Source organism: Pantherophis guttatus, chromosome 4 (assembly GCF_059756535.1).
Source record: "Pantherophis guttatus breed Tessera chromosome 4, ASM5975653v1, whole genome shotgun sequence".
Lineage (NCBI taxonomy): Eukaryota > Metazoa > Chordata > Lepidosauria > Squamata > Colubridae > Pantherophis > Pantherophis guttatus.
In genome coordinates, this window is record NC_142066.1 from 128,933,832 (window position 1) to 128,960,408 (window position 26,577).

General features: G+C 39.2%; 1 protein-coding gene across 11 annotated transcripts in view; it reads right to left on the reverse strand.

Annotated features, from left to right (window-relative positions):
* Positions 1-21,005, reverse strand: part of DYNC1I1 (dynein cytoplasmic 1 intermediate chain 1) — a 212,867-nt gene extending 191,862 nt beyond the window's left edge. For 2 of the 11 annotated variants that reach the window (XM_034402098.3, XM_034402094.3), the window contains exons 1-4: positions 20,717-20,982; positions 12,358-12,480; positions 4,771-4,885; positions 501-591 (exon numbers count right to left, since the gene is read on the reverse strand). In XM_034402098.3, coding sequence (XP_034257989.1) covers positions 501-591; positions 4,771-4,885; positions 12,358-12,471 — 320 coding nt within the window. In that variant the 5' untranslated portion in view covers positions 12,472-12,480; positions 20,717-20,982. Of the gene's footprint in view, positions 1-500; positions 592-4,770; positions 4,886-12,357; positions 12,481-20,716 lie in introns of all 11 variants that reach the window. The other 9 variants (XM_034402103.3, XM_087892761.1, XM_034402096.3 and 6 more) reach the window with 9 other exon arrangements.
* Positions 21,006-26,577: the final 5,572 nt, after the last annotated feature.

Sequence of the window (26,577 nt, forward strand, 5' to 3'; positions counted from 1 at the left end):
ATGTGACTGCATTTTGAGTGCTTGGCAACCAGCCTGTATTTATGGTTTTTTGCAGGGTCCTGAGGTCACATGACAATTTATGAAAATTTTGCTGAAAATGAGAGTTTACTTCCAGTTTTTGGCAAAAATGTATCTACAGTGACTAATGGGTCCAATTAACAACAGCAACATTCCTTAAACAATAACAGTGTTCATTTAATGACCACCACAAAAAAGGCCATAAAAATGAATTTGGTCATGATAAACTGATTTTACACCCATCACAACGTATGACCAGAATGGATAACGTCCATTAAAGTCACAAGTCAAGAACTATCTGTATAGACCTGTATCGTGACATATAACAACCACGAGCCATCATTCTGACATAATTTCATGTTGCGGCCTACGCTCTCTAGAACAGAGTGTTCAGTCACACAAGAATCATGGACAGAAATACATTTCTATAAAAATATCCTCAAGCGAAGTAGATAGCACATAAAGTGAGCATTTTATCTTACCTTCCTATAGGTCCCAACTCTCCCGAATCTTGACTTCCAGCATCACTGGGTGTGCTCACTGATTTCGGAGAGGGAGACATAGGGGTTGGGACTAAATAATGAAAATAACAGGTATCCCATGTTAAAACATGCAATGATTTCACTGATGTAGAGCACCGTCAAGAAAATTTTGAACCGGGATCCAAATAATAGAATGATTGCGCATGCAGGAGGGTTTTAAATGGTGAAAAAAGGAGGAGAAAAGAAAGAAACCAGTCAGTTCTAAATATTTTTGCTAATTAAATTTTAGGGAAGTTTAAACGGATCCATTAACTGTGTTAATATTAGCACCCAATTTTTTTATATTAAAAAATTAAAAGTCAAGGTTGACTCCAAGTAGAATTGATTTTTTAAGCATGCAGGCAGTTGGAAATTTATTTTTAGAATTTTGTTTTAGGGGTTAAATGTTTCCTTTACTACTTAAAAATGGAATTATAATGGACAATTCAAAATATTACTGACCAAATTTTTTTTTAAAAGCCTTATAATTTTCTATATTATGGATATTTATTTGAATACTCACAAAACAGAATAGCTTCTTTTGTCTTTAAGATCACTAATATTCATTAGAGTAATACTCTATAGCAATGCTGGTGAACCTTTTCGGCACTGAATGCCAAAATGGGAGCAGCCGCATGCCTGCACACATGCCGGAAACCAGAACAGCAGCTGCCTGGTGCGCATGCATACACTGGGAAGATGATTTTCCGGTTTCCAGCATGCGCATCCCACCTGGTCTTCCAGTTTCTGGCACATATGCATACGCAAAGACCAGTTGGCCAGTGCACATGTGCATGCCGGGAAGATGATCTTCCAGTTTCCGATGCTCCCACACGCATGAAGACTAGCTAGTTGGTGAGCACGTGCGTGCTGGAAACTGAAACAGCATCCTCCCAATGCACATGCACACGCTGGGAATATGATATTTTGGTTTCCAGCATGCGCACCAGCCACCTAGTCTTCCGGTTTCTGGCACGCATGCACAAGCGAAGACCAACTGGCCAGTGCACATGCACATGCCGGGAAGATGATCTTCCAGTTTCTGACCCTCCCATGCGTGTGAAGACCAGCTGGGTGGCTTGCCAGAACCCAGAAGAACAACAGGCAATGGCTCGCATGCCCGGAGAGATGGCTTTGCATGGCAGTTCCAGCACGCGTGCCATAGGTTCACATCATGGCTCTATAGTTTTCTGCTCAGATTGGTTGTTTATGGTAAATAATTCCAGCAGATATGAATTCCTAGTGAGTTTTTTTTTCTTTTTCTTTTCAGCCTCATTTAACATATTTGGTATTTTTCTGCCAGCACAATAAAAATATTATTCCTGATCCTCTACAAAAATCTCAGACTTTTCCCTAAAGGGATTCCAGAGGGACTACTAGAGATTTGTGATGTTATAATCCCCAAGCAAATTCTGGCTTGTCCAAGTTAGCCCAACGGGTGCTCTAAAATTGTTTGGTTAAAGGCTGCAATCAGCATTTATTAACGTTCCCTTGCATTGACCCTGTATCTAACTAATTACTTTTAAATTTGTTATAATATTGGTGGAACCAAGATAAAAATAATCAATACCTATTTTTAATTTACATGTAGAATCCAAGAAGAACAGAGAATCAATTCTGGACCAGTATAAAATAGAAGTCCAAAAAGGCAGAATTGGAGAAGATAAAATTGATTAATTGTCAAATATATATGTCCATCTGGGCAGCATACAGTAATGGTATGCTGTACCAGTGAAAATATCTTAATTAATTTCACTAGTATACTTTACTTATTCTCTACCACCTGGATGCAAAAACTATTAAACTAAAATGATAATATATATATTTTTACAAAGCCTTCAGATAAGTATTTTTAAATATAGGTACATTCTTTTGATTTGAACTTGACATTTGTAGTTTTCTTGGGAAGAATAAACAAGTAGATTTCTTCCAGGATGGTGTGATGTTGGCTTTGTTTTTTGATTCTCAATCTAACTTAAGCTTTTGAATATGCTGATGATCTCCCATCTCAGAATCAATCAGATTCACAACTGCTTTGTTTTTTCAAGATCTGCAAGGTCAGTTAGATGCTGCCACCTGCTGAGGATGATCAAACATGAATATAAATCAGTATTTGGATAGAATTATGGATTCAACTATTTTTAAGAACTTCAATTAGAATTCCAAAACTAAACTAATTGGAAAGAACAACTGACCAAGTTTTCCCCGGGTGTACAATATTAAACATAAACCATCTTGGTCATAGGCTTGTTTTCCATGATTTAATTTAATAAATCTCTAGGCTGGAAGGAAGGGAACTTTTTTTCTATCAAATATATAATTAAAGGTGAACTACAGCTTTTTTTAAAGTGAAAACTCTCTATCACATTTAATTAGGCAGTGAAGGATTAAGATAAAGAAAAAGCAGGCCACTAGGACTAATCTTCACACACAACTACAGTCAAAAATATAACTTTTGACAATGGCTATTTCAACTTCATCTTTAAATGTATATAGGTAGTCCTTGACTTACAACCAATTGTTTAGCAACCATTTAAAGTTATGGCAACCCCTGTCCAAAAAGATACTTAAAACCCCATTTTGAAGTTTCAATAGCTGCCCCCTCTCCCCCCCTCTCCGACAAGATTGCATTGTGGATGCTTGGCAACCTGATCACATTTCAGCTGTCTGCAGCAACTGACACTATTATGACTGAAATTTGTAAAAAAAAAAAAAAATTTTTATTTTTGCTGAAAACCAGTGTTTACTTCTGATTTCTGGCAAAAAAACCACCCGTCGGCTAAAATGGGTTTTGCTCAATGATTGTCATGTTGACTTAATTATCACAGCAAAAATCAGGTAATCATGTAGTAACCCACTTAACGACCAGCATGATTTACAATCATAATTCCAGGCTCAATTGTGGTTATAAATTGAGGACAACCTGTATTTCTTCTGATTTAGCTCATTTTACTAAACCATTCACATATGTTGGCAGAGACACCAGTGAAACAGCCTGGCCACAGTTTGATTTCCAAAATCTTACACATATTCTCACCATGAACTGTTATCAGAATGAACCGGAAAAAAAATACCAAATGCATTGTTTTGTAATGAAAACAGTTTGGCAGGGATATGTGTGAAGGGATAATGAAAATGAGTCATTATCCACCAGTTCTGCTTCTTGGTTTTATTAGTCATGCTAGTAGAAGGTGAGTTCTGGTTTGCAAAAAATATCATCAAGGAAGCCATGGCCTTAAAACATGCCTGGCATGTTTTAGATGGCAGCTTTAAGGGGTGTGGACTTCAGAATGCCCCAGACAACATTGGGTATTCTGAGAGTTGAAATCCATATAATTTAAAGTTGCAGCATTTGAGAAATACTGCTTTAAAGTCTGTGGAAGGATCAAACCAGTGGTGGGTTGCCCCTGGTTCGGACCGGTTCGCAAGAACCAGTAGTAAAACCAGTGGGAGGCCCCACCCACCGCCCAAAATGTCATCATCAGCAATCTGCGCATGTGCAGAAGCTTCTATGTATGTGCAGAAGCAAGGTGCATGCGCGATCCCATTGCGAACTGGTGGTAAAGGTAAGTAGAACCCATCCCTGGATCAAATTATTTAATAATATTATCCAAGACTTTTTTAGATTGTGCTCAGTGTTTTCTGTGGGAATGAGAGGAGCAAGGGGTAAAATGATGGAACCAACGTTGGAGCATCATAACACAACCCTACTCATTTTTGTTTGTGCATTGTGATATGGTAGGCACACACAAAAATGGCCCAGCTTGTGGCACACTGCTGCAGCACTGTTTCCATCTTGTTGAAGAACCGCAAAAAAAGAAGAGGGAAAATGTATATACTGAACAAAATCCAAGGGGACCAACTAATAAAGTTATTTTGTTTTATAATTTATGTATATACATTTTTATTCTTGGGTGCCATAAGTAAATCTATCTTGAAAGTGGCAATTATTATAAATAATTTAAACCCTGCTCTAAGAAGGATGGAACACAAGCTACTAATGGTGTAGCTGCGGCATATGAGTGATAACTATGCTGGCATACAAAGCTGACATTCAGCAAGGGAGGGGATGAGAATTGCTATTAACAAGCCATACAATCACGTATTACATGATGTATAATCCACAGACATCACAGACACATCAAGACAATAAAAGCTAAGCATGCAGTAATTAAAATAATGCATGAATGTTACAGAAACTGAAACATATTAATGGATCTATTAAGATTACCTAGCGGAGGTTCTGGGGAAATACCAATGCTTTGCAGTAAAGCTTCAGTCTCTCTTCTCTTGCGATCCAGATCAGAATCTTCCTGGGGTGGTTCTTTCTTCTGCTGAGAATCTGCCTGAATTAATAGTAATGAAAAATTATTCAGAGAATTCAAATAAATAGAATGATTCACAGACAAACGGTAGCTTCTCCTCCAGGAGAAGTAGCAGATTCAGTGGTGGGAATCAGTTTCAATAGAACTGCAGAGTAAGCAAAAAAGGTGCTCATCCTAATTTCTACCTCAATAACAATATATTGTTTTTAAAGGAAAAACAAGGCACTGCAAAGAGAACAACCACCATTTCTAAATTATTTTTTTTAATCCCCATAAAACACAAGTTTTGTATGTGCTTTGTATCTTCAGCTTCTTTAAACAGAAGTATATTTGGCCCCTTTCCCCCAACTTTCAACAGAAAAAGTAACAATATGGTAGACATTTCCCAATTACAATCTTGGCTATTTTGCTCTACCAACAGGTCTTTTTACTGCTGTTTTAACATAATCACACAATACCATTGCCAATAGAATACCAAGCTAGGTAGATTTTATCTGTATTTTAAGATGGTAATTTTAATCTTTGCACTGCTATTGCTGATGAATAGCTAGAAAAGTAAGATTAGTATTTTCCTAAATAAGAAATATCTGGGCATGTAAAAAACTATCCAGCTGTCTGTTGGAGCTCTGGCAAAATCTAGCTCAGTTCTGCATGCAACACATGGAGCAGAAGATTGCAAATGGATGTGTTTCTCTACCCAATCTTTAATTGCCAGCATGTGGGCAGGTTGTATAGTATCTTCTAGATCATCCAATCATTGCTGGGCCTATAATGTATTAATTAAGTCAAGCTTTATATCACTTCAATAATCATGTTGGGTGAGGCTAAAAGATTCTTTAAATCATTAATGATGAAAGATATTGCCTTCTTATCATACATATCCATATGTGATGTTTGTGTGAATGTGTGAAAAAGACAACCACGTACATGGATGTGTAATCTTAGGATTTTTATCTGTATTAAAATGCTTATATACTCAGAAGCATCCTGATTTAACTTCCTACCTAAAACTCTTATAACATTCATACTATAATAAAATGTTCACCGTTTTAGATCAGCACCATTACAGGTACAAAGTCTTTGAGAGAAAGCATTTTTAAATCTACCACATAGCATATCTGATAACAACGCATTTAATCTGGCTCTTGAAAAGGCTATTCTGTATTTTCCAAAATATAAGTTATTAAAATATTTAGGAAATTGTAAAATATATCTATAATTAATTCCCTTATAATATCCAAAGGATAACAGGTATTTTTTTACTGTAACTATTGTTGACAAAAATAAAAATACAATCATTTTATGCTTCCCTGATTTTGTATGAAAATGAATTTCACTGTCAATTCTCATCTCTATTTTGTGCTATGACTGAATTAAAAAGGGAGGAGCATAAATTCTTTAATTAAAAATTCCCATGCACATTCTCCAGGACATACCAAATGATATGTCATATTAAAAAAATAAGACAGTATCCTAAAGCCAGGAGGCCAACAATGCAACAGTAATTATGGTATCATTTATTTTGCTGAAGAACAGTAAATGCAAATTTGCTACCTTAGCAACCAAACTAGCCGACCATAAAATGAGAGAGGAAGATACAGATTGCAATTGAATTTTTAATTATATATATATAACCAAATTTATATTTCACTGATAAAGAAATACAGGGAGACTAGTATAGATCTATTTCAAGCTATTTAGCTCTCATCAGTTAGCCATACCCTTACTTGGATTCAAACTTGGGCTGCCTGCATGTGAAGCAGTTGTATTAACCTCTGAGCCACAAGTTCTCCTCCCTTCATCAGCTTGAGCGGGGGGAGGGGGGGAGGGAGGGAGAGAGAGAGAGAGAGAGAGAGAGAGTATATATATATATATATATATATATATATATATATATATATATATATATGGAGAGAAAGAGAGAGACAGAGAGAGACAGAGACAGAGACAGAGAGAGAGAGAGAGAGAGACAGACAGACAAATTATATTTTCACAAATAAACAATTCCATTTCAAGTCACAACTATTTTGAAATTATCAACAGCTTTTTGTACTTATACACCAATTACAATCAATGCCAGCTTATTTCCCTGTTTAATCAGGACTCCCTCCCCCCCCCCCAAAGCTAGATACGTTACAGATCTGCAAAGCAAGAAAAAGAAGCTAAACACTTCTGGATTATAGGTCTGCAAATTAAAAATTTAAGTAATGAAAGAACAATCAATAGGTTCTCAACCAAATCAAAACTGACCACTGTTAGGGTTCATACTAGGAATGGTGATATATCAAAACTCTTAACCTTACTTAGAGAAGTTCACAGAAAGCCACAAGTAAGATCACTTGCTTCAGACAACAAGATAGAAGCCAAATATATACAGAAGATCATTTGATTTCAGATGACCAACATCATGCCCTATATTATAGATCAGGGGTGTCAAACTCATGTCGTCATTGTTGAATATTCAAATACAGTCAGTCCCTAGTGGCCAAGTTAGTTACTACCTATTCTCTGATTGGTTGGAAGATGACAGCTCCGGGTATAAAAGGGAGCTGTCAAGCGCGGGAGTTTTGGGCATGTTATGTATATTGAAGAGAGTTGAATAAACATTACTGTTGCTGTTCCCGTTCGCCTCAGAATCGTTCATCTTCGGCCGGAACATATTAGTGGCGATGAGGATGGGATATGCCGGTTGGAGGCAGTGAAAAGAGGAAGTGAGGCTTTCCGAGGTTTTGAAGTGCCCGGCGGTAACGGGGAGACAGAGAGTGACACTCGAATAAGAGGGGGTGGAGAATGGCGTCCTCACACAACTTTGCCCCATTTAACCCCTCGATGGAATTGTGGGAGGCGTTTGTAGCCAGATTTGACTGCTTCCTGATAGCAAATGATTACAGGGAGTTGTCTAGCGAGAGGAAGCGCTCCAGCTCCATCACGCATCGCTCGCCGCCAACATTTCTACCATCGGGATCAGGCTGAGGGGGAGTCAGTTAGTCACTATGTTGCGGCGCTACGAAAATTGGCCAGACACTGCCAATTTGTGGACTTGGACGATTATTTGTTGGACAGATTAGTCAGTGGGGTGAGAGACGAGCACCTTAAAAGACGACTCATTGCCAAGCCTGAGTTATCCTTTCAAGAAGCCCTGGATGAAGCGTGTGCCGTGGAGCTAGCTGCTCTATCCCTAGCTGACTTGCCCCGGGGACATCAGACCGCCAAGCCTAAAGGCGAGCCCATTAACTACAATGCGGCTAAGGGGAGCGATTAATACGATTCCAGTGTAGAGCCCGAGGTGGATCAAATTAGAGATGCGCAGCGCCCTGCTGGGCATGCCAGGCAGCCGAGGGGAAACTGCAGTTGCTGTGGGGGTAGTCACTCTAGTAATACTTGCCGATTGAAAGACGTGGTCTGTCGCAGATGTGCTCGCCGGGGCCATATTGCGAGGGTGTGCAGAGCGCCTGGACCTGTGGAGATGCCCCCGCCCCCCCCCCAGGGCCAGTCGTCGAGTTCCTGGCAGAAGAGCAGCCGATCCGGGCGGTCGCCCTTCCTGGAATCGAGAGCAAGGGGGAATTTACATGGTAAATCTGGATCCACCTGGGGCTGCCTATCGCAAGATTAACGTGACAGTATATATCGAGGGCCAGCCGTGCATGATGGAGGTGGACACTGGCTCCGCCCATTCTATCGTGTCCTGGAGCACTGTCAAAAGACTGGTACCGCGGATGGCCAAGAGCCGTCTTTCCCCTTGTCACTTACAGTTGAAAGATTTTCAAGGAAAACCAATAGCCGTCTTGGGGTGTGGCCGTTTCTGTGTTAATTTTAAGAACTTTTCTGGCCGCCTGCCTCTAATTGTCGTGGAAGCTCCGTTGCCCAGTTTGCTGGGATTAAACTGGTTCCAGGCGTTGGGGCTCACTTTGCAAGGGGTGCATGACATCCGCTCATCTGAATTGGACATGCTAATCCAGGAATTTCCATCCGTTTTCGATGGCAAGTTAGGGTGTTATACCGGGCCCCCGGTGTCGTTTAGCCTTGACCCCAGGATTCCCCCTCGGAGATTGAAACCACGCAGAGTGCCTTTCGCATTACAGGCAAGGGTGGATGCAGCATTGGATAAGTTGATCTCACAAGGGGTTTTAGAACCGGTGGAATTTGCACGGTGGGAGACACCTATTGTGACGCCCATTAAAGCGGATGGCTCGATACGCATATGCGCAGACTACCAGGCGACCTTAAATAAGGCTCTCTTGGGACACGCCTATCCTGTCCCCGTTGTGCAGCATCTGCTGCACTCCTTGGGCCGGGGTTCAATTTTCGCCAAATTGGACCTGGCCCAAGCATACCAGCAATTACGGGTGGATGATCAGACTGCGGAGGCCCAGACAATTGTGACACACCGGGGGGCGTTCCGATGTCGTCGTCTGCAATTTGGAGTTAGTGTAGCCCCGGGGATATTCCAGAGCCTGATGGAGAGGTTATTGCACGGGATCCCCGGTGTCATGCCATATTTTGATGACGTCCTTATCTCAGCGAGCAGCACGTCTGAATTGAGGGATAGGCTTCGTTGGGTCCTTCGTAAATTTAGCAACGCCAGGCTCAAAGTGAACAAAGACAAGTGCCAATTTGCAGTGCGGCAGGTAGAGTTCTTGGGGTTTTTGATCGATGGCGCCGGGATTCACCCGACGGCTGCCAAGACGTCCGCTATCTTGGATGCACCAGCCCCTCGCGGTAAAGCCGACCTGCAAGCATTTCTGGGGTTGTTAAATTTCTATGCGGTTTTTCTGCCACATAAGGCAACGGTCGCAGAGCCCCTACACCGCCTTTTGGACCGTGGGGCTGTTTGGCGGTGGGGAGCAAAGGAAGTTGCGGCGTTCCATGCTGTAAAACATCTCTTAACATCTAACGCCATCCTCCAACAGTTTTTGCCTCACCTCCCACTTACTCTGGCATGTGACGCTTCCCCTTATGGGGTGGGGGCAGTTTTGAGCCATAAGTTCCCCTCTGGGCGGGAACTGCCCATTGCCTATTTTTCCAGGACCTTAGCTCCTGCTGAGCGTAATTACTCACAGTTAGATAAGGAAGCATTGGCTCTAGTGGCAGGGGTCAAACGCTTCCACCATTACTTATATGGTCGTTCCTTTGTATTATACACCGATCATAAGCCCCTTCTAGGAATTCTGGCGGGTGACCGGCAAGCTCCACAAATTATGTCACCCCGCATGACTCGCTACTCCATGTTCCTGGCTGCATACACGTACCAATTGGTTCACCGCCCCGGCCGGGACATTGCTCACGCTGATGCTTTGAGCCGCTGCCCCATTCCAGCTCTGCTCGCTGACCCTGTTCCTGTATCCTCGGTGTTCCTGATTGCTGATTCGTCGCTGCCAGTCACAGCGTCGGACGTCGCTCGTCTCTCCGCCAAAGACAGAGTCCTAGCCCAGGTTTTGGATTGGATGGCTAGGGGTTGGCCGCAAGGACCGCTCGCCCAGGAATTTCAGCCCTACTTTACGAGAAGGCTCGAGTTGTCCACGCAAGCCGGATGCCTGTTGTGGGGTCATAGAGTCGTGATTCCGCCCCCTCTACGACAATCCTTATTACAAGAATTACATCGGGGTCACCCGGGGGTGGTGCGCATGAAGGCATTGGGTCGTTGTTACATGTGGTGGCCACAATTGGATAAGAATGTCACTGACTGGGTTTCAGCCTGCTCACAGTGCCAGGCAGCGCTACCTATGCCGGCCAAGGAGCTGCCTCGGGAGTGGGAGGATCCCGGGGCCCCGTGGTCTAGGTTACATATTGATCTAGCTGGCCCTATACAGGGACAGTCCCTGCTGGTGGTAGCAGATGCCTTTTCTAAGTGGGTGGAGGTGTTACCCATACGTTCCACCACATCGGAGACCATTGTTCGGGCACTAGGCCGACTATTTATCACCCATGGGTTACCAGATATGATAGTGTCCGACAACGGTGCCCAATTTACATCTACTGAGTTCGAGGCATTCCTGGCGCACCGGGGGATACGGCATTGTCTAATTTCGCCGTTCCACCCAGCTAGTAATGGTTTTGCGGAACGCGCCGTGAGATCCGCTAAGGATGCACTTAAGAAGCTGGGTCACGGGAGTTGGAGTGAGCGAATAGAAGAATACTTAATGGCTCAGCATACGACTCCCTGTCAACTTACAAATAAAAGCCCTGCTGAGCTCTTAATGGGCCGCAAATTACGCACCCTGTTAAGACAGAATACACCCCTCTTATTACCCAAGCAAGCCTTTGGATTCACGCAGTAGATACCAACCATTCCTAGTGGGAGACATGGTTTACGCCCGTAATTATGGGGGTCAGCCATTATGGCTGGCTGGAACGGTCGTAGGAGTAGTGGGGCCGCGATCCTACCAAGTTGAGGTGGATAACGGGAGGATTTGGAAGCGTCATAAAGACCAACTGCGGGCTAGGAGGGTGTTAATTCCCCAGAAGGACAGCAGGGAGGACATGAGCGAACAGCCTTCAAGGCTGGCCGCGGCCAGAGCAGAAACCCCAATCCCGTCCGATACACCAGCGGACGACGTACCTGTCGATGGGGACCAAATGGGGGAGGCCGGTCCCGGGCAGTCCGGTAAATCTAGCGAGAGTAGCAATTCAAATCCACCGCCTGTACTAGATGAGGGGGTGGAGCTCAGGCGATCAGGGCGGGTCCGGAGGAGGCCAGCATATTTGAGTGATTACGCATGCGAGTGACGTCCGCATGCGCAAGCTGGGTGAGAAGGAGTGTTGAATATTCAAATACAGTCAGTCCCTAGTGGCCAAGTTAGTTACTACCTATTCTCTGATTGGTTGGAAGATGACAGCTCCGGGTATAAAAGGGAGCTGTCAAGCGCGGGAGTTTTGGGCATGTTATGTATATTGAAGAGAGTTGAATAAACATTACTGTTGCTGTTCCCGTTCGCCTCAGAATCGTTCATCTTCGGCCGGAACATATTAGTCATCATGTGACATGTCGGGACTTTTTCCTCCTTTGCTAAACTGGGTGTGGGTGCATGACACATCCGGCCCACGGGCCAGGAATTTGACAGCCCTGTTGCAGATAGTCTTTTTGTCTCACCTTTTCAAGCAAACAGAAATTTGGTCATATACTTCCTATCTTGACATGGGATACATCTGCTTAATATTTGCATAATCATTTTGTCTACTGTAGCTTGAATTCTGCTTTGCTACTTCAACCCTTTCACTAGCTCTCTTGTGGCAATTCTCAGAAAGCAAAAACCTGCATACTTTGGGCATGGATACAAGTTATGAACTAAAAAGAAATAAATATGCTTATCAAAGTTCAGGGAATTACAAGAAGGAGAGCACAACATATAAGATGGATGGAAAGCATCAAAGAGATGACAAGACTGACATTCTACCAGATTGTATTTCTTTTCTATTTTTTCTGTTATGAAAAAATATAAATTCAAGAGACATAAGTAAAAAGTAGGAACAATACCTTAACAGATATCACATACATTTACCTCTTTCTTCTTCCTTTCTTCTTCTTTTCGTTTCTTCTCCTCTCTTATTTGAGCCAATCTCTGTTTTTTACGTTCCAGCTCTGCTTTTAAATCACTCTTGTCTGACATGATGATTCACTGGTTAGGGAGTAAAAACAGAAGACATCAGTGTTGGGAACCAAGAAAAAAGTAATGTTTTTTACCTCCAAATATTGATTGGCATCTAGAGTGGGAAAAGGGGAAAGGGGGAAAAGGAAAAGAGTTCTGATGTGATTGAAAGAATTCCTTGATAATAGCCTAATTATATTGCGCAATGGTAAGCAAATATACAATCGAGTAAATGCATTATCAAAACATTTGATTTTAAAAGATAAATTGATTTTTTTTCAGCACCCCGTATTTAAATACTGCCTAGCCCCTGTAAATCTAAAAACAATTTTCTTGAACAGCTATGACAGGAGTGTACAACTTTCCTATCATGAGGATTACACATGGCTTGGCCAGTGGTTTGCAAAAGGTTTGCAAAAATGTTCTCTAGAAGCTTAAGAGACTGAATTGCAGCCCTTGATGTCCCTAAAACTGCTCAGCCCTGTCTTACAAATACAATTTGCTTATCTTCTATTTAATCCAGGTTCTGAAACCGGTCAAGGGTTAAACGATTATCCATTGTTGTTGTTGTTGTTGTTGTTATTCATAGTACTATTAATTGAAGTAGTATTCATTCAATTATTTACACATAATAAATGGGAGAAATAAACAAACATCATAAAGGGGATAAGGATTCTAGCATCAGCTGTTGCTTTCCAATGACCCATATGCCCAATTTCTAAACTTAGAACTGCAAAATTCACAGGCAGGTGTAAATTGAGGAATAACCAATTTTCAATCTGCATATTAATCTCAGAACCTCAATTAGATTGGCATGAGTATAAATGTGAGTGCAATTTTCTTCAACCATCTTATTATGAACAACTAGCAAGCTAGCTTCAAAAATATAATCCCGCTCAATACAACATTGCTTTCTCTTGATAGATTGGTGAATTAATTGACTGATCATGTGCCACTGAATCAGTATCGACTCAGAGTGACTACATAGATTTTCTCCCTATTCCTCCAATTACATATGGTTTAACGGTATATAGATAATCAGTATTACTTTAGCAATGAAGAATTGTGTTTCTGACTAACTTCTCCCCACCCCCCCACCCCGCAACCTGTAACTTAATTCCCACTTTGGTATGTTCTGAGTTTAAAAAACAATCCAATTAGCCTTAGTTGGGATTACTGTACTGTCACAATCACGTTACTTAACTATTAATGGAGGGAGGAAAAAAATAAGATTCGGGACAGGGAGAGGGTAAAAAGAAGTAATAGTTTCCGGACTTCTAACAAGTAACAGCATTATTATTGATTTCTGTCCAGCACAGCAGAGCAAAGATTCCATCAGAGGTGCACAGAACCCAAGGAAAGCATCAATTATGCTTACTATTACACTCTGCAGCATTGTTCAAATACATCCACAGAGCTTTGAAGCAATCAATGCACATGCTGCCAATGGCTATTATCTAACAAGTCCGAGAGGAATTTAGGAAAGAAGTTCTAATTTCTAGAATTTGGGGAGTTTGGTGAAACAGATTTTTTTTAAAAAGGTACAATAATAATGGAGAATCTCTTTTTCCCTCTTGTGACCATGGGTACTTTTACACTAGGCTTTTATTGTGCAATTGTCATGCTTTATTCATGGGACCCAAAGCACCCAAAAGTGAGATTAAAAACCAGAAAGTAGAAGCTTTACAATGAGAGCCAAATCTAAAATAAGGAGTTTCCTGACTGTAAAAGTAATTAAACAATGGAGCAGCCTGCCTACTGAAGTGGTATTTGCTTCATCACTGAAAGTTTTCAAGAATTAGATAACTACTTGTACAGATAATCTGAGAATTCCTGCACTTGGCAGGGGATTGGACTAAAAGACCAGCAAGAAACTATGATTTTATTGGCTGTCCAGACAATGTTATATAGTCTTCAGTTTACAACAGTTCGTTTAGTGACGTTCGAAGTTACAACAGCACTGAGAAAAGTGACTTATGACTGTTTTTCACACTTACAACTGTTGAAGCCATCCTCCCATGGTCACATTTATCAAAATTCAGGTGCTTGGCAACTGGTTCATATTTATAACGGTTGCAGTGTCTCGGGGTCCTGTGATCACCTTTTGCAACCTTCTGACAAGCAAGGTCAATGAGGAGGCCAGATTCACTTAACAACGTTGTTACTAACTTAACAACTGCAGTGATTCACTTAACAACTTTGTTAAAAAAGGTCGTAAAATGTGCAAAATTCACATAACAAATGTCTCACTTATCAGAAATTTGGGGCTTAGTTGTGGTCATAAGTCACCTGTATTCTACTTACTTCCATGTTTTTCTATTATCTACAAACAAAGAAATCTACACATCTACTACTATGAGAACAAAAAGAGTAGTCACACATGTCCTTCTCCTGTTACTACTATATACATGTTATTGTTCTCTTTCTCCAAAGAATACACAGCCATCTAGAAATGATAAGACTAGACTAGACTAGACTAGACTAGACTAGACTAGACTAGACTAGACTAGACTAGACTAGACTAGAATAGAATAGAATAGAATAGAATTCTTTATTGGCCAAGTGTGATTGGACACACAAGGAATTTGTCTTGGTGCATATGCTCTCAGTGTACATAAAAGAAAAGATACATTCATCAAGAGTCTGATCATGTAATTAAAAAGCTATGTGGTTATTTACTAGAGGTTAAATTGGAAGAAGAACAAGTTAAAGAATCAATGATAGCATGGGGGAAGAATTTTGGTTATGGTATTAATTTAGAGAAATGCCAAAAATTGTGGTCATATAATTATAAAATGACAATGTCTACAGCATATAAGGAGAATTTATATAAGATGTTTTACAGGTGGCATCTATCCCCGTTGAGAATAGCCAGAATGTTCCAGAATAAATTGGAGAAATGTTGGAAATGTCATCAGACCCCAGGATCCTATTACCACATGTGGTGGACAATCGCAGAAGCAAGGAGATATTGGACTAAGATACACACGTGGTTGGAAAAAATGTTAAAGAGACATATTGACTTTAAACCAGAGATATTTTTATTAGGGATTATATCGGAGACATATAATAAGGAACTGCAATATTTAATTGTGACTCTCTTGATAGCAGCTAGAATTGGATTTGCTAAAAATTGGAAAGGAGAAAAGTTACCTAATGATGAAGAAATTATTAAGAAAATGATGGAATGTGCTGAAATGAGTAAACTGACATTTGAAATAAGAGAGCAGGAAGATAGACAATATTATTTGATATGGGATTTATTTTACCAATGGATAGAGAATAAGAATTGAAAATAATTATGATATAAATGGATGTTGAAACTTTTGGAAATAAACTAGCATGTTTAGTGATAAATTGAAGAGAAGAGAAGCACAAAAATACCACTGACTGATACACTGTCTATAATTGTATGGAATGATAATGTTTTTATGTTTTGTTTTGTTTGTGTTTTTGAAAATAAAAAAAAATATTATAAAAAAAAAGAATCATAAGGTACAAATAAGCAATCAAATCATATTAGGAAACAATCAATATAAATCGTAAGGATACCAGCAATAAGGTTACAGTCATACAGTCATAAGTGGGAGGAGATGGGTGGTGGGAACGATGAGAAGATTAATAGTAGTACAGACTTAGTAAATAGCTTGACAGTATTGAGGGAATTATTTGTTTAGCAGAGTGATGGTATTCAGGAAAAAACTGTTCGTGTGCGTAGTTGTTCTGGTGTGCAGTGCTCTATAGCATCATTTTGAGGGTAGGCGTTGAAACAGTTTATGTCCAGGATGTGAGGAGTTTGTAAATATTTTCACAGCCCTCTTTTTGACTCGTGCAATATACAGATCTTCAATGGAAGGCAGGTTGGTAGCAACTGTTTTTTCTGTAGTTCTAATTATCCTCTGAAGTCTGTGTTGGGTTGCAGAACCAAACCAGACAGTTATATGATGTAATTCAGGGGTCCCCAACCCCTGGCCATAGAGTGCCCCGTACCACCACTTGCACAAATGGAGCTGCATCCACACACACGCTTGCCCCCCTCTCATGCAAAACGACCTCTCTCTCTCCCCCCCCCACCGGTCCACAAAGCCAGAAAAATTGGGGAACGCTGATCTAATTCATTTGTTGTTAATTTAGATGTTACATTTTAATTATTATGCTTTCATAATTTATGGTTTTCTTATTAATTTTAAATGTTAGTCATACAGTGGAACTTATTTGGAAGGCATATAAATGACATAAAATAAAATCTTGAAGATGTTGGATATATTTTCTGATTTAAGTGGCCAGAAAAATACTGCTGTAATAAAGATGTTGAAATTATAATCAGAATACTATAACCTATATTAAGGTTTCTAGGACTGTGAAAAACTATCAGTTCAGAGTTCTACATTGCAAAATGAATAGTCCTGTCCAGGGGTGGGTTCTACTTACCTTTACTACCTGTTCGCAGCAGGGCCACGCTTGCACGCTCATTTTGCTCACACATGCACATACTCATCTGCGCATGTGCAGAAGCATTTTGATGACGTCGGGGTCGATGGGTGGAGCCTCCTGCCAGTTTTACTACCAGTTCTATAGAACCAGTGCAAACCAGGGGCAACCCACCACTGGTCTTGTCTTACTCAAGTGAGACTTTTTCCTAGGATTGGGGTTAAAGGAATTGGGGTTTTTTGTTTTGTTCTTGTGCCTTTCCCATCTCAAATGGGGAAATTCTCCATCAATTTTTGGCAAATGTCATAGGAGGAAGCTCTAGAGCACGGGTGTCAAACATGCAGCGTCACGTTGCTGTCACATAACATTTCACAACTTTTTTTCCATTCACAGAACTGGTTTGGACATGGCCTGCACATGATGCCTCTGGCCTGCAGGCCGTCAGTTTGACACCCCTGCTCTAGAGGGTACATAAAAGGAATATGAAGTCTATAAGGATTCTTAAGATCTCAGCTTTCACTCATCTCTTATAAAAGAAGACATATTGTGCCTACAATAAAACATTGCAGGACAGATTTGTCCCCTATGCATATAATTAACTTTTTACTTTTCAGACCTATTTTGGCTGATGGGGTAGGGATGGGACCATTTTGACTATTTAAGTAACTCTCTCACACTTGAACAACTAAGCTATAAAGAATAATAACCAAAATCAAACTTCAATACTAGATTATTGCAATCCTTTTTTTTTTTACTACTATTGGACTTTTCCATTCCAACAGTTAGCTTTTTCATGCAGATACCCAGAAGAAGATGCCAAAAATTAGCTGATTTTTCAAACAGAAGCAAAAAGTGATCAACATAAAGCTTGCCTGGAATGCACATTCAAAGCACTTAAACAAACTTCCTATGCACAATTATCCAGACACTGCATTTTTTTCTCATTAGTAAACTCATCTGTTTTTCTCTGTATACGGAAAGGGGAAGGGAAATAACTGAAGCATTTTCCCCCAAGCAAAATGACACCACACTTTTAAATATATTTTTTTATAAAATTACAAAAACAATGTAATTTTTATAATTACCATTTGAAAGGGTTAGAGATATCAGCAAATTATAAGAATTGATAATTTTATAAATATAAATGTTCTAGTGTTTCTAAAACTTTAGATAATATAGTATTAAAATGTCAATCCTTTCAAAGTTTATTTTTCTCCCAGAGAATATTTAGTGAATTGCATTGAGCATCCTTTCGTTGACTTTTTTAATAGAGTTGTAGAATATAAAAGTTGCAAAAAGATCACAATCTTTTTGCAATTTGTGAGATACATGATTGATTTAACTTTTATCTAAAATCCCCCCTCCCATCTGTTATTTACAGATAACTTGGCAAAATCTAACTGATCTTTGCTGTAATGGCCTACATATATTATTTTATCCCTTCCCAACACAGAGGAATTAAATACGTTTCCTCACCACTGAAAGAGTGTCTTATTAATGAAGGCATAGAGAAAGATCCTGCAAAGGTTAACGTTAAAGGGGAAAGTCTCTCTTTTTTGTACGCATTTCTAAAACCTATTTTTATTAAACATGGGCTGGATATTCTGAGGGTTAGAATCCCAGCTTTTCTGGAAAGTGCTATATCCAGGAGACCAATTCATGCAATGTGGAAAAAAATGTGCAGACATAGTATGAAGAACATATCCAGGAGGTAGCTTGAGATATTGTTTAGTAGGCTTTGATACTCTAATATTTGCACAGAAGAATCAAACTGGCAACATTTTAAAAATTATCTGGTTACTTTTTTGCAGAATCACTGAGTTTTTCATATTGGAAGGGATCCTAAAAATCATCTAGAACAATGTCTGCCTTGCTGCAGGCAACTTGCAAGTGCAACATCTCTAGTAAATAGTTGCCTGCTTTACTTTCGGAGAATGAAAAGCAAATGTATCTCTTCAGCCTCAGCTTCACTTTCACAGTTTTTAATCCTTATTCTAATATTTAGCTGAAATCTAGCTGAGCAGTTCCAACTATTTATCTAGCCTTATTTTATACAGCAACAGAAAAGCATCTGCTGAATCCTCCGCAATGACCAGTCTTCCCTTAATCTTTATCACAAAATACTGGTATTAAAAAACAGAAGTAATCAGGGGATCTCACTAGATTACATTCCAAATCCCTCCCCAAGGTATTTAAAACCCCCACCATTTGCCTTAAATTTTAAAAAGGCATCATAATGAACAAGTGAAGCAATTATAAAGCTTTAATTCAGATAACATGCATTATTCAATATTTTAAGAAACATTTCATAGGAAAACAGTCAACATTTTATTTAGTCTCCTTACCTCATATATGCAAATGTCAATTAATATAATAAATTAAATGTGTACCACTTACCTAGAAATAAGTGCTAAAGTAAATGTGAATTTCTTGTTCTACCCAATACAGCAAAAAACTATAAAAGCTGCTGAATGTTTTGTTACTTAAATAGAAAATTATATCTTAATGAATATTTTCTCAGTTGATATTCTACCAATGGATTGATACTTAAATTCCCATAATCCTACTAAGGGACCTTTAACTATGCTCAATGGAACTATGACAGTAGTTGAGGTCTAGGGCAACCAAAAGCAGGAAGTTCCTTTTAATCCACTTGGAATTAAACCCATTATAAAACCACACCAATTTATTACAAATTACATTATATGTACAAAAGGGAACACTTGGGATCCCACCCTTGCAAGAAGCAAAGTTTATATGGGTTAAGGCTATAGGAAAACCTTGCCTCTGGAGATGTGCCTAGCACCTTCCTCTTTGGTCTTCTATAAGATAGAAAAGACACCATTTAAAAAAAGAAAGGCAATTGGAGCCTGGTTGCTATGGAATATTTGAGTGACTGGGAGGCCATATTTATTTCTTATTTGTTGTAAAACCAACCAGGTGTTGTCAGTGCTAGGCAATCTAGAAACACTTGCAATAATAAATATGTAAATAAAGACAAATATCCAAAAAGGTATAAAAAAATTGATATCTTTTGATTACTCAATAGGTTAGCCTTTTCCCTATTTGGATCAATCCCTTTCCTATCAGCATAAATCAAATCACCCTCTAAAAGTGATGTTTTTCTACCTTAGCAACTTTAAGGTGTGCATACTCCAACTGGTGACTGGGGAATTGTGGGAGTTGAAGTCTTAAAGCTGCAGAGATTGGGAAGAACTGCTCTACAGAGTAGTATTTTATTTCCTTCTATCCCCAAGTACCGATGGTAAATTAGTGAGTCTCCTCTAAAGGAAGCTGGAATGCAAAATGGCTAGCACGATAGGATCTTTGACCAAACCATCAAGTCCACAAATCCGGAGCTCCTGCACCAGCTTCAGATAGCAGCCTAGGGAATGCCCGTATCTTTCTCTTCAGAAAGACACTCCCACTTCAGAGACGGACTTTTAATGCCAACGTATTTCGTATTTTGCAACCAGTTCTAATTCTCCTCCTCCTGGAATGGGAACCGGGAAGGGGGAGAGCGCGCGCGTAATAAATGCATTCAAAAAAATTCTCGAGCCACCATCTCCTTGCTAGCTGAAGCCCTCAAAACCATCTTGGAGTCCAGGCTTACAGTCACGAGCCGTATTTAGTTTAACTGCGGCGTATACCTTCCCTCCCAGTCGCTATCTAGGCAAGTCCATCCCGATTCAAAACGATTCAACTGCAGCATCTTTCTCCGGGGCTTGTAGGGCAGAGAAAAGGGAGGGATGAGGAAGGGGAGATAGGAAGTAAGAGCAGGACATCACCCATCCACAGAGAGCCAAATTCAACCCGGTGGCAGGACTGGCATTACCTTGCGCGAGGATTTGTCGTATGCTATCTTGCTGCTTTTAGGCAGTATTTAGAGAGCTACCCGAGGGAGGCTGCAGGCTAGGTGGCACCAGTTGTTACCGCTGGAAAGATGCTCGGTTGGCTTCTCTTTGCCACCGATAGCAGAAATTCTGGTAGCTGCTGCGACGACCGCTTCTTCCAGAAATGTGCTGCCTCACGCCGGCCAGACTCCGCCCCGCCGCGGCCGCTTCTCTCCCACCTCTGTTCTGGCTCAGACCGCGCTGCCTCCTCCCAGACCTTTCGATTTTAGGTCAGAGAAGGCTAAACTAACGCAGTCTGCAGCTATCCATAGGCCAGTAGGGAAGGAGTCTGCCAGCCTTGGATCTATGGACGTAATTTCCTCTGCAGGAAGAGCTTTCTGGCTCTAAGAGTTGCATATTTAACGGCAAATAGCTTGGATTATCCCTAAATCTCTTTCATTCATCCTTGTTATTGGTGGTGTTCTACATATAGGTAGTCCTCGATTTAGTGACCGTTCAGAGTTGCAATGACACTGAAAAAAGTTATTTATGGCCATTTTTTCACACTTATGTCTATTGCAGTATCCCCACGGTCATATCAAAATTCAGATGGTTGGCAAATGGTTCGTATTTATGGCAGTTGCAGTGTCCCAGGGTCACACGGTCAGCTTTTGTGACCTCCTGACAAGCAAAGTCAATGGAGAATCCAGATTCATTTAACAACTGTGTTACTAATTTAACAAATGCAATGATTCACCTAACAAATGTGCCCCCCCCCAAAATGGTATAAAATGGGGCAAATTTGCTTAATGTTTCACTTAGCAACCTGTACCTCATCTTCCAGAGGTAGCTCTGGAGCATTTATTCAATGTACCGTCTCTATTTCTTAACATATTGCTACCAGGCATTCTATAATAATGTGAAGTAAAAGCATAAGACCTTTTCATGCTATTGTACTGTTCAGACATTAAAAACCTTGTAAGCCAGCCCAACATAGTTTTAACTACCATTAACCTCAAAAAGCTGAGAACCCACAGTCCATCAGTGCTTCCTTCAACAGACTAAGTTTGCTGATTCAATAGCAGCACACCCATTTCAATAACTGAAATCATTAAAGTATATAAATCTGCTACAGTAAACTCCAGGTACACATCATACTACAGGAAAAAAGTTTTGTTAAAAACTGCTTGATTATACTGAATATTGATATGGATTTACATTACCTATGACTTTAAGGTATTCGTAGAGATTGTGCAAGGTGATTTTATTATTTTATATATGGCTTAGCACTTGATTTTAGGACTTCTGAGTCCTAATAAATGTAATTAGTGTCCTAATTTGTTGTCCATGTAAGCAGTAATAATCAGTAAACTGGTTCATTTTGGGTGATCTTGAAAAATTAAGCAAGATTAGTTAATACTTTAATGGGAGACACACACACCATCCCTGCTATAACTATAGGATAGATAGGAAAGGAAAAAAAGAGATAATGATAGTCGACTTCTTTATTATTGCTAAGAAAGCTAAATGGATGTGTCTATGATATTAAGCTTTAAATAAAGATAGAATTATCCTTTACCAATTGATGTTGTAACCTATCATTTTATGCCTGATTACAACTGATGTTTATCAATTGTGAGACAGAAAAAAAAATAATATGCCCAACTATAGATTCAAAGGAATCTTCTATTCTATATTTTACACGAAGGATATGTTTCTGAATACATGTACCTACCGCTATTCTAACCATAGACTCGACTGAGTAACAGGATGCCTAGACAGAGTGATGAAGAAAACTTTATTTTGCAGCCAAGATTCAGATTTTATACAGATTTTATCCTAAACCTCAATCATTATATTTGAATATTTTTAGGTCAGTGAAAATGATAAATGTTTTAGTATTACAGTATTGCAAGAATGGCCGATGATTATGACATCAAAATAACTTTGAACTATCTATTGTTGCCTTTTTTCTTTTTATATCACTGACTGCAGCTACAGATGGCCATCCTGTTCTCCATCTTCCCAGACTCAATAGTCATTCATTGAATTCTCTGTAACTTCCTTCACTTTTGAATCTTCTGAATATCACGCTGATATCCCAAATGAAGAAGTCAGTTCTAACAGTTTTTAGCTGGGGAAAAAAAAGCATTTTAACTCAGACATAGTGTTATGTTTCAATAAATAAGTAGTAATAAATCTCAGTCTACTTCCAAATATCAAGTTTAGCATAATCTCTTTTTCATCCATTAATGGAATTCAATGCCTTGAAAGCTGATGCCTTTTCCTTCATGATCTGGATTAATTAATTTGAATTATATGCATCGTTTTAAAGTCCATACATGTGAACAGGCACTTAAGCAACTCACTTATGAAAAATTAATTAATTGCATTAATTAATTGAGAAATGCATAGAATCAGAATATATATAAAAGCAGCACTGAGGCACTGATCACAGCAGCACAAGAATAGGCACCAGATTCATAGAAGAAGAGGTCTACCACACTAGGCAGGACTCAAAGTGCAGAGTATGCAGATAGAGACAGTCCAACACATAGTGGCAGGTGTAAGATGCAGACAGGAACAGCATGCATCGAATGGCACAATCAAGTAGTCAGCATTTGTACAGAAATATCTGTACAATATCTGTACAGAATACAGTATAGAGTAGACCTTTAGAAGATCCTAAGTCTAGATGGGAGATCCCACAGAAAGTTGTGGAAAGAGGGCTAAGATCCTGTGGCAGGAGTGTCAAACTCGCGTTGTCACAGCGGCATCACGTGACTGATTGTGACTTTTTTCCCATTCGCTAAACCAGGTGTGGTTTAGAACATGACATATCCGGGCCATGGGTCGCAAGTTTGACATCCCTGTCCTATGGGATTTCCAGATCCAGGCAGATAAGCAGGTGCTGGCCAATCACCCAGACATTATGATGGTAGGCAATGACTAAAAGACAGTGATGGTGATAAATGTAGCAGTGCCAAGTGACAACGGTCTAAAGGAACAAAGAGTATGAGAAACTGGAAAAGTACTAGATCCTGGAAGAAGAACTAGAGATGATGTGGAAAGTAAAGGCGAAAGTCATTCCAGTGGTGGTAGGATCACTTGAGGCTGTGACTCCTAAGCTGCAAAAGTGGCTCCAACAGATCCTAGGAACAACATCAGAGCCCTCTTATTCCTCCCTTGTGCTCTGCAAATTTGTTGGTGAACAATTTCCATAATTCCCAATCAATATGAAAACTGTAGTAGATCATCAATAAAATGCCCCATAATGCTTCCTTTGAAGACAGATATCTCCTTCCAGATTCAAATAAAATGTCATCCTGTACACCCTCATACCACATTATTATTCATATAATTTTAAAATCAACTATAAGTAATTAAACATTTTAATTGTTAAAATGTTTTCAAAACAGGCAATATTTGAAATATGTACTAGTATCTTTGAGAATACCCACCTACTTCTCAACTTGCATGGTAATTGTATGATTTTATATATGCATTGCTAAAAGCATTTTCTCATTTGCCATAACTACAAATCTGTGTGCTTATTGATAGGTTATCTTTGCTGGTAAGATTAAATTGCATCACCAACAATGTGACAATTTAGTCATTTTACACAAAGTGGTGAAACATAATAACATAATTCTGGAGAGATTAATTTATTTTTGTCAGAGCACTGAATTACAGAGCAATGAGTATGATTTATGCATAATTGTATAGTGTGTATATACTTGGTGACTATATTTTAACTCAAAGAATTTTAATACTATATCAGTTGAGGTTTTAAGGAAACTGTTTAGAAGAAAATTGTTATTATTGCCTCCATGTAAAATATATATTTTATAAGAACATGCAGGGAAAACTAATTCTAAATAAATTGCTGTAATTGTTAAGACTCATGCCTCTGACAGCCATATAACATTATTATTTAAATTCTTAATCCAATTTTAACCAATCCTCTCCATACTTTATACTGCATTTTTATTTATTAAATATTTATGTGTCACTTGTTACAGCAAAAAGTCTTAACAGAACAGCTTGTAATGTGATTTAAGTAGTAGAGCTATAATTTAACATTTTAAAAATGAAATAAATAGTTCTGCTTGATGAATGGCAATTTAAAACTCTGACAATGTAACAAACCTTACAAAATAAAAAGGTCTTTGGAGATACGTAAAATCAAAAAGTGAAAGACTCTGGTTAATTGCTTTGGAGGAAAAAGAAAAAGGAACACATATTTCTGCAGCAATAAATTAGTAACATTACAATTTTGAGAATTTTCATTTTTTTAAAAAAAATAGTCTTTATTCAAGCTTTTTTAGTTTTAAAAGCACATTTCCATTTTTACAGCTTTCAACTATTGGTAACAATTCAAATTTCATAATTCCAATCTATGGCCTATTATTTTATACATTATGTACATCTTTAAATATATAGTATCTTTTACTATATTCTATTTTTGTTCTTCATTAACATCGATTTAATCTATTCTTCATACATGTAGTATATCTATATTACATATTCCTTTTATCCTTTAACAAGTTTTATCATATTTATAAATATATTTCAATTTAACGTACTTTCTATATCATCTTTATGCATCAATTTTATATCTTGTTTCAAGCCATTGATACCACATATTCCAACTCTTGTAATACTCTGGTTCCTCTCTGTCTTTAAGCTCCATGGTTAATTTATCCATTTCTGCACAATCGAGAACTTTTTTTACTCATTGCTTTTGTTGCCATGTTTTCTTGTTTCCAGTTCTAGGCAAATAAGATTCTTGCTGCTGTTATAATTTGAAGTATAATATAGTGAGCCTACATTTGCTTACATTTCCTTTTATAATACCCAATAAAAACAACTCTGGCTTCATCTCAATTTTTTGTTCTGTAATTTCTAACCATTTTTTAATTTTCATACAATATTTCTGGGCTTTCGGGCAGGTCCACCATATATGATAGAATGTCTCTTGTTGGTGGTTACATCGCCAACACTTTGACGATCTATTGGGATACATTTTGGCTAACCTTGCCGGTGGTAGACGCCAACAATAAAACATTTTATTAATATTTTCCTTATATGATGCCAACATTGTTAATTTATAATTTTCTCCCATATTTTTCCCAATATTCCAAATCTATATTATTGTTGTGGCTCCGTTACCTGAGCCTGTGTCATCGGCAGGAGAGGACTCCGAGAGTGAAAGAAAGGAGTTGGCAAGGCCTCTCTCTCCAGGACCCTCCCCTCTGGCAATGCCTTCAGTGTCCGCCGAAGGGCAAGAGATAGGGCCGGGGCCAAGCATGTCCACGCAGCCACAGGTGGACAGTGATGAGGGTAATGAGTCTTGGCTGGATCCCGGCAGCGTTGCAGAGATAAGCACGTGCAACAGAAGAAAAGGCGTGCCAGAAATTAGGCTGAGTCACTGGACCACACCCCACAGGGTATAAAATGGGGTGAGGTGTCCATTCAGACTCTGTGACGGACAAAACTAACTACTATTGAGTCACATTGCATCTTTGGAAACAACATTATCGGCCTTGGATTTATTTTATGAACTGGACAATTCTTGACTGTGGGTATTTTGTTTATTGAGTAAAGTTCTTGGCAAGCAGCTACTGGGTTGCTGCCAAGCGTATTATCGGAAGAATTGGTTGTCTGCCAGTTTATTTAACCCCTGGCTGTCTGTTTGTGTGTGTGTGTGAGATGGGGACCGAACAATTATATCCAAAATTTTTGGCCCAGGATATCATCGTTTCTTTCAGTTTTCTCCTCCATTTTGAATCTTAAAAGACAATTTTAAGTTTTAGAAATCATTTTTCTTCTGCCCCTAATAATATTTTATCCAGTTCTTGTT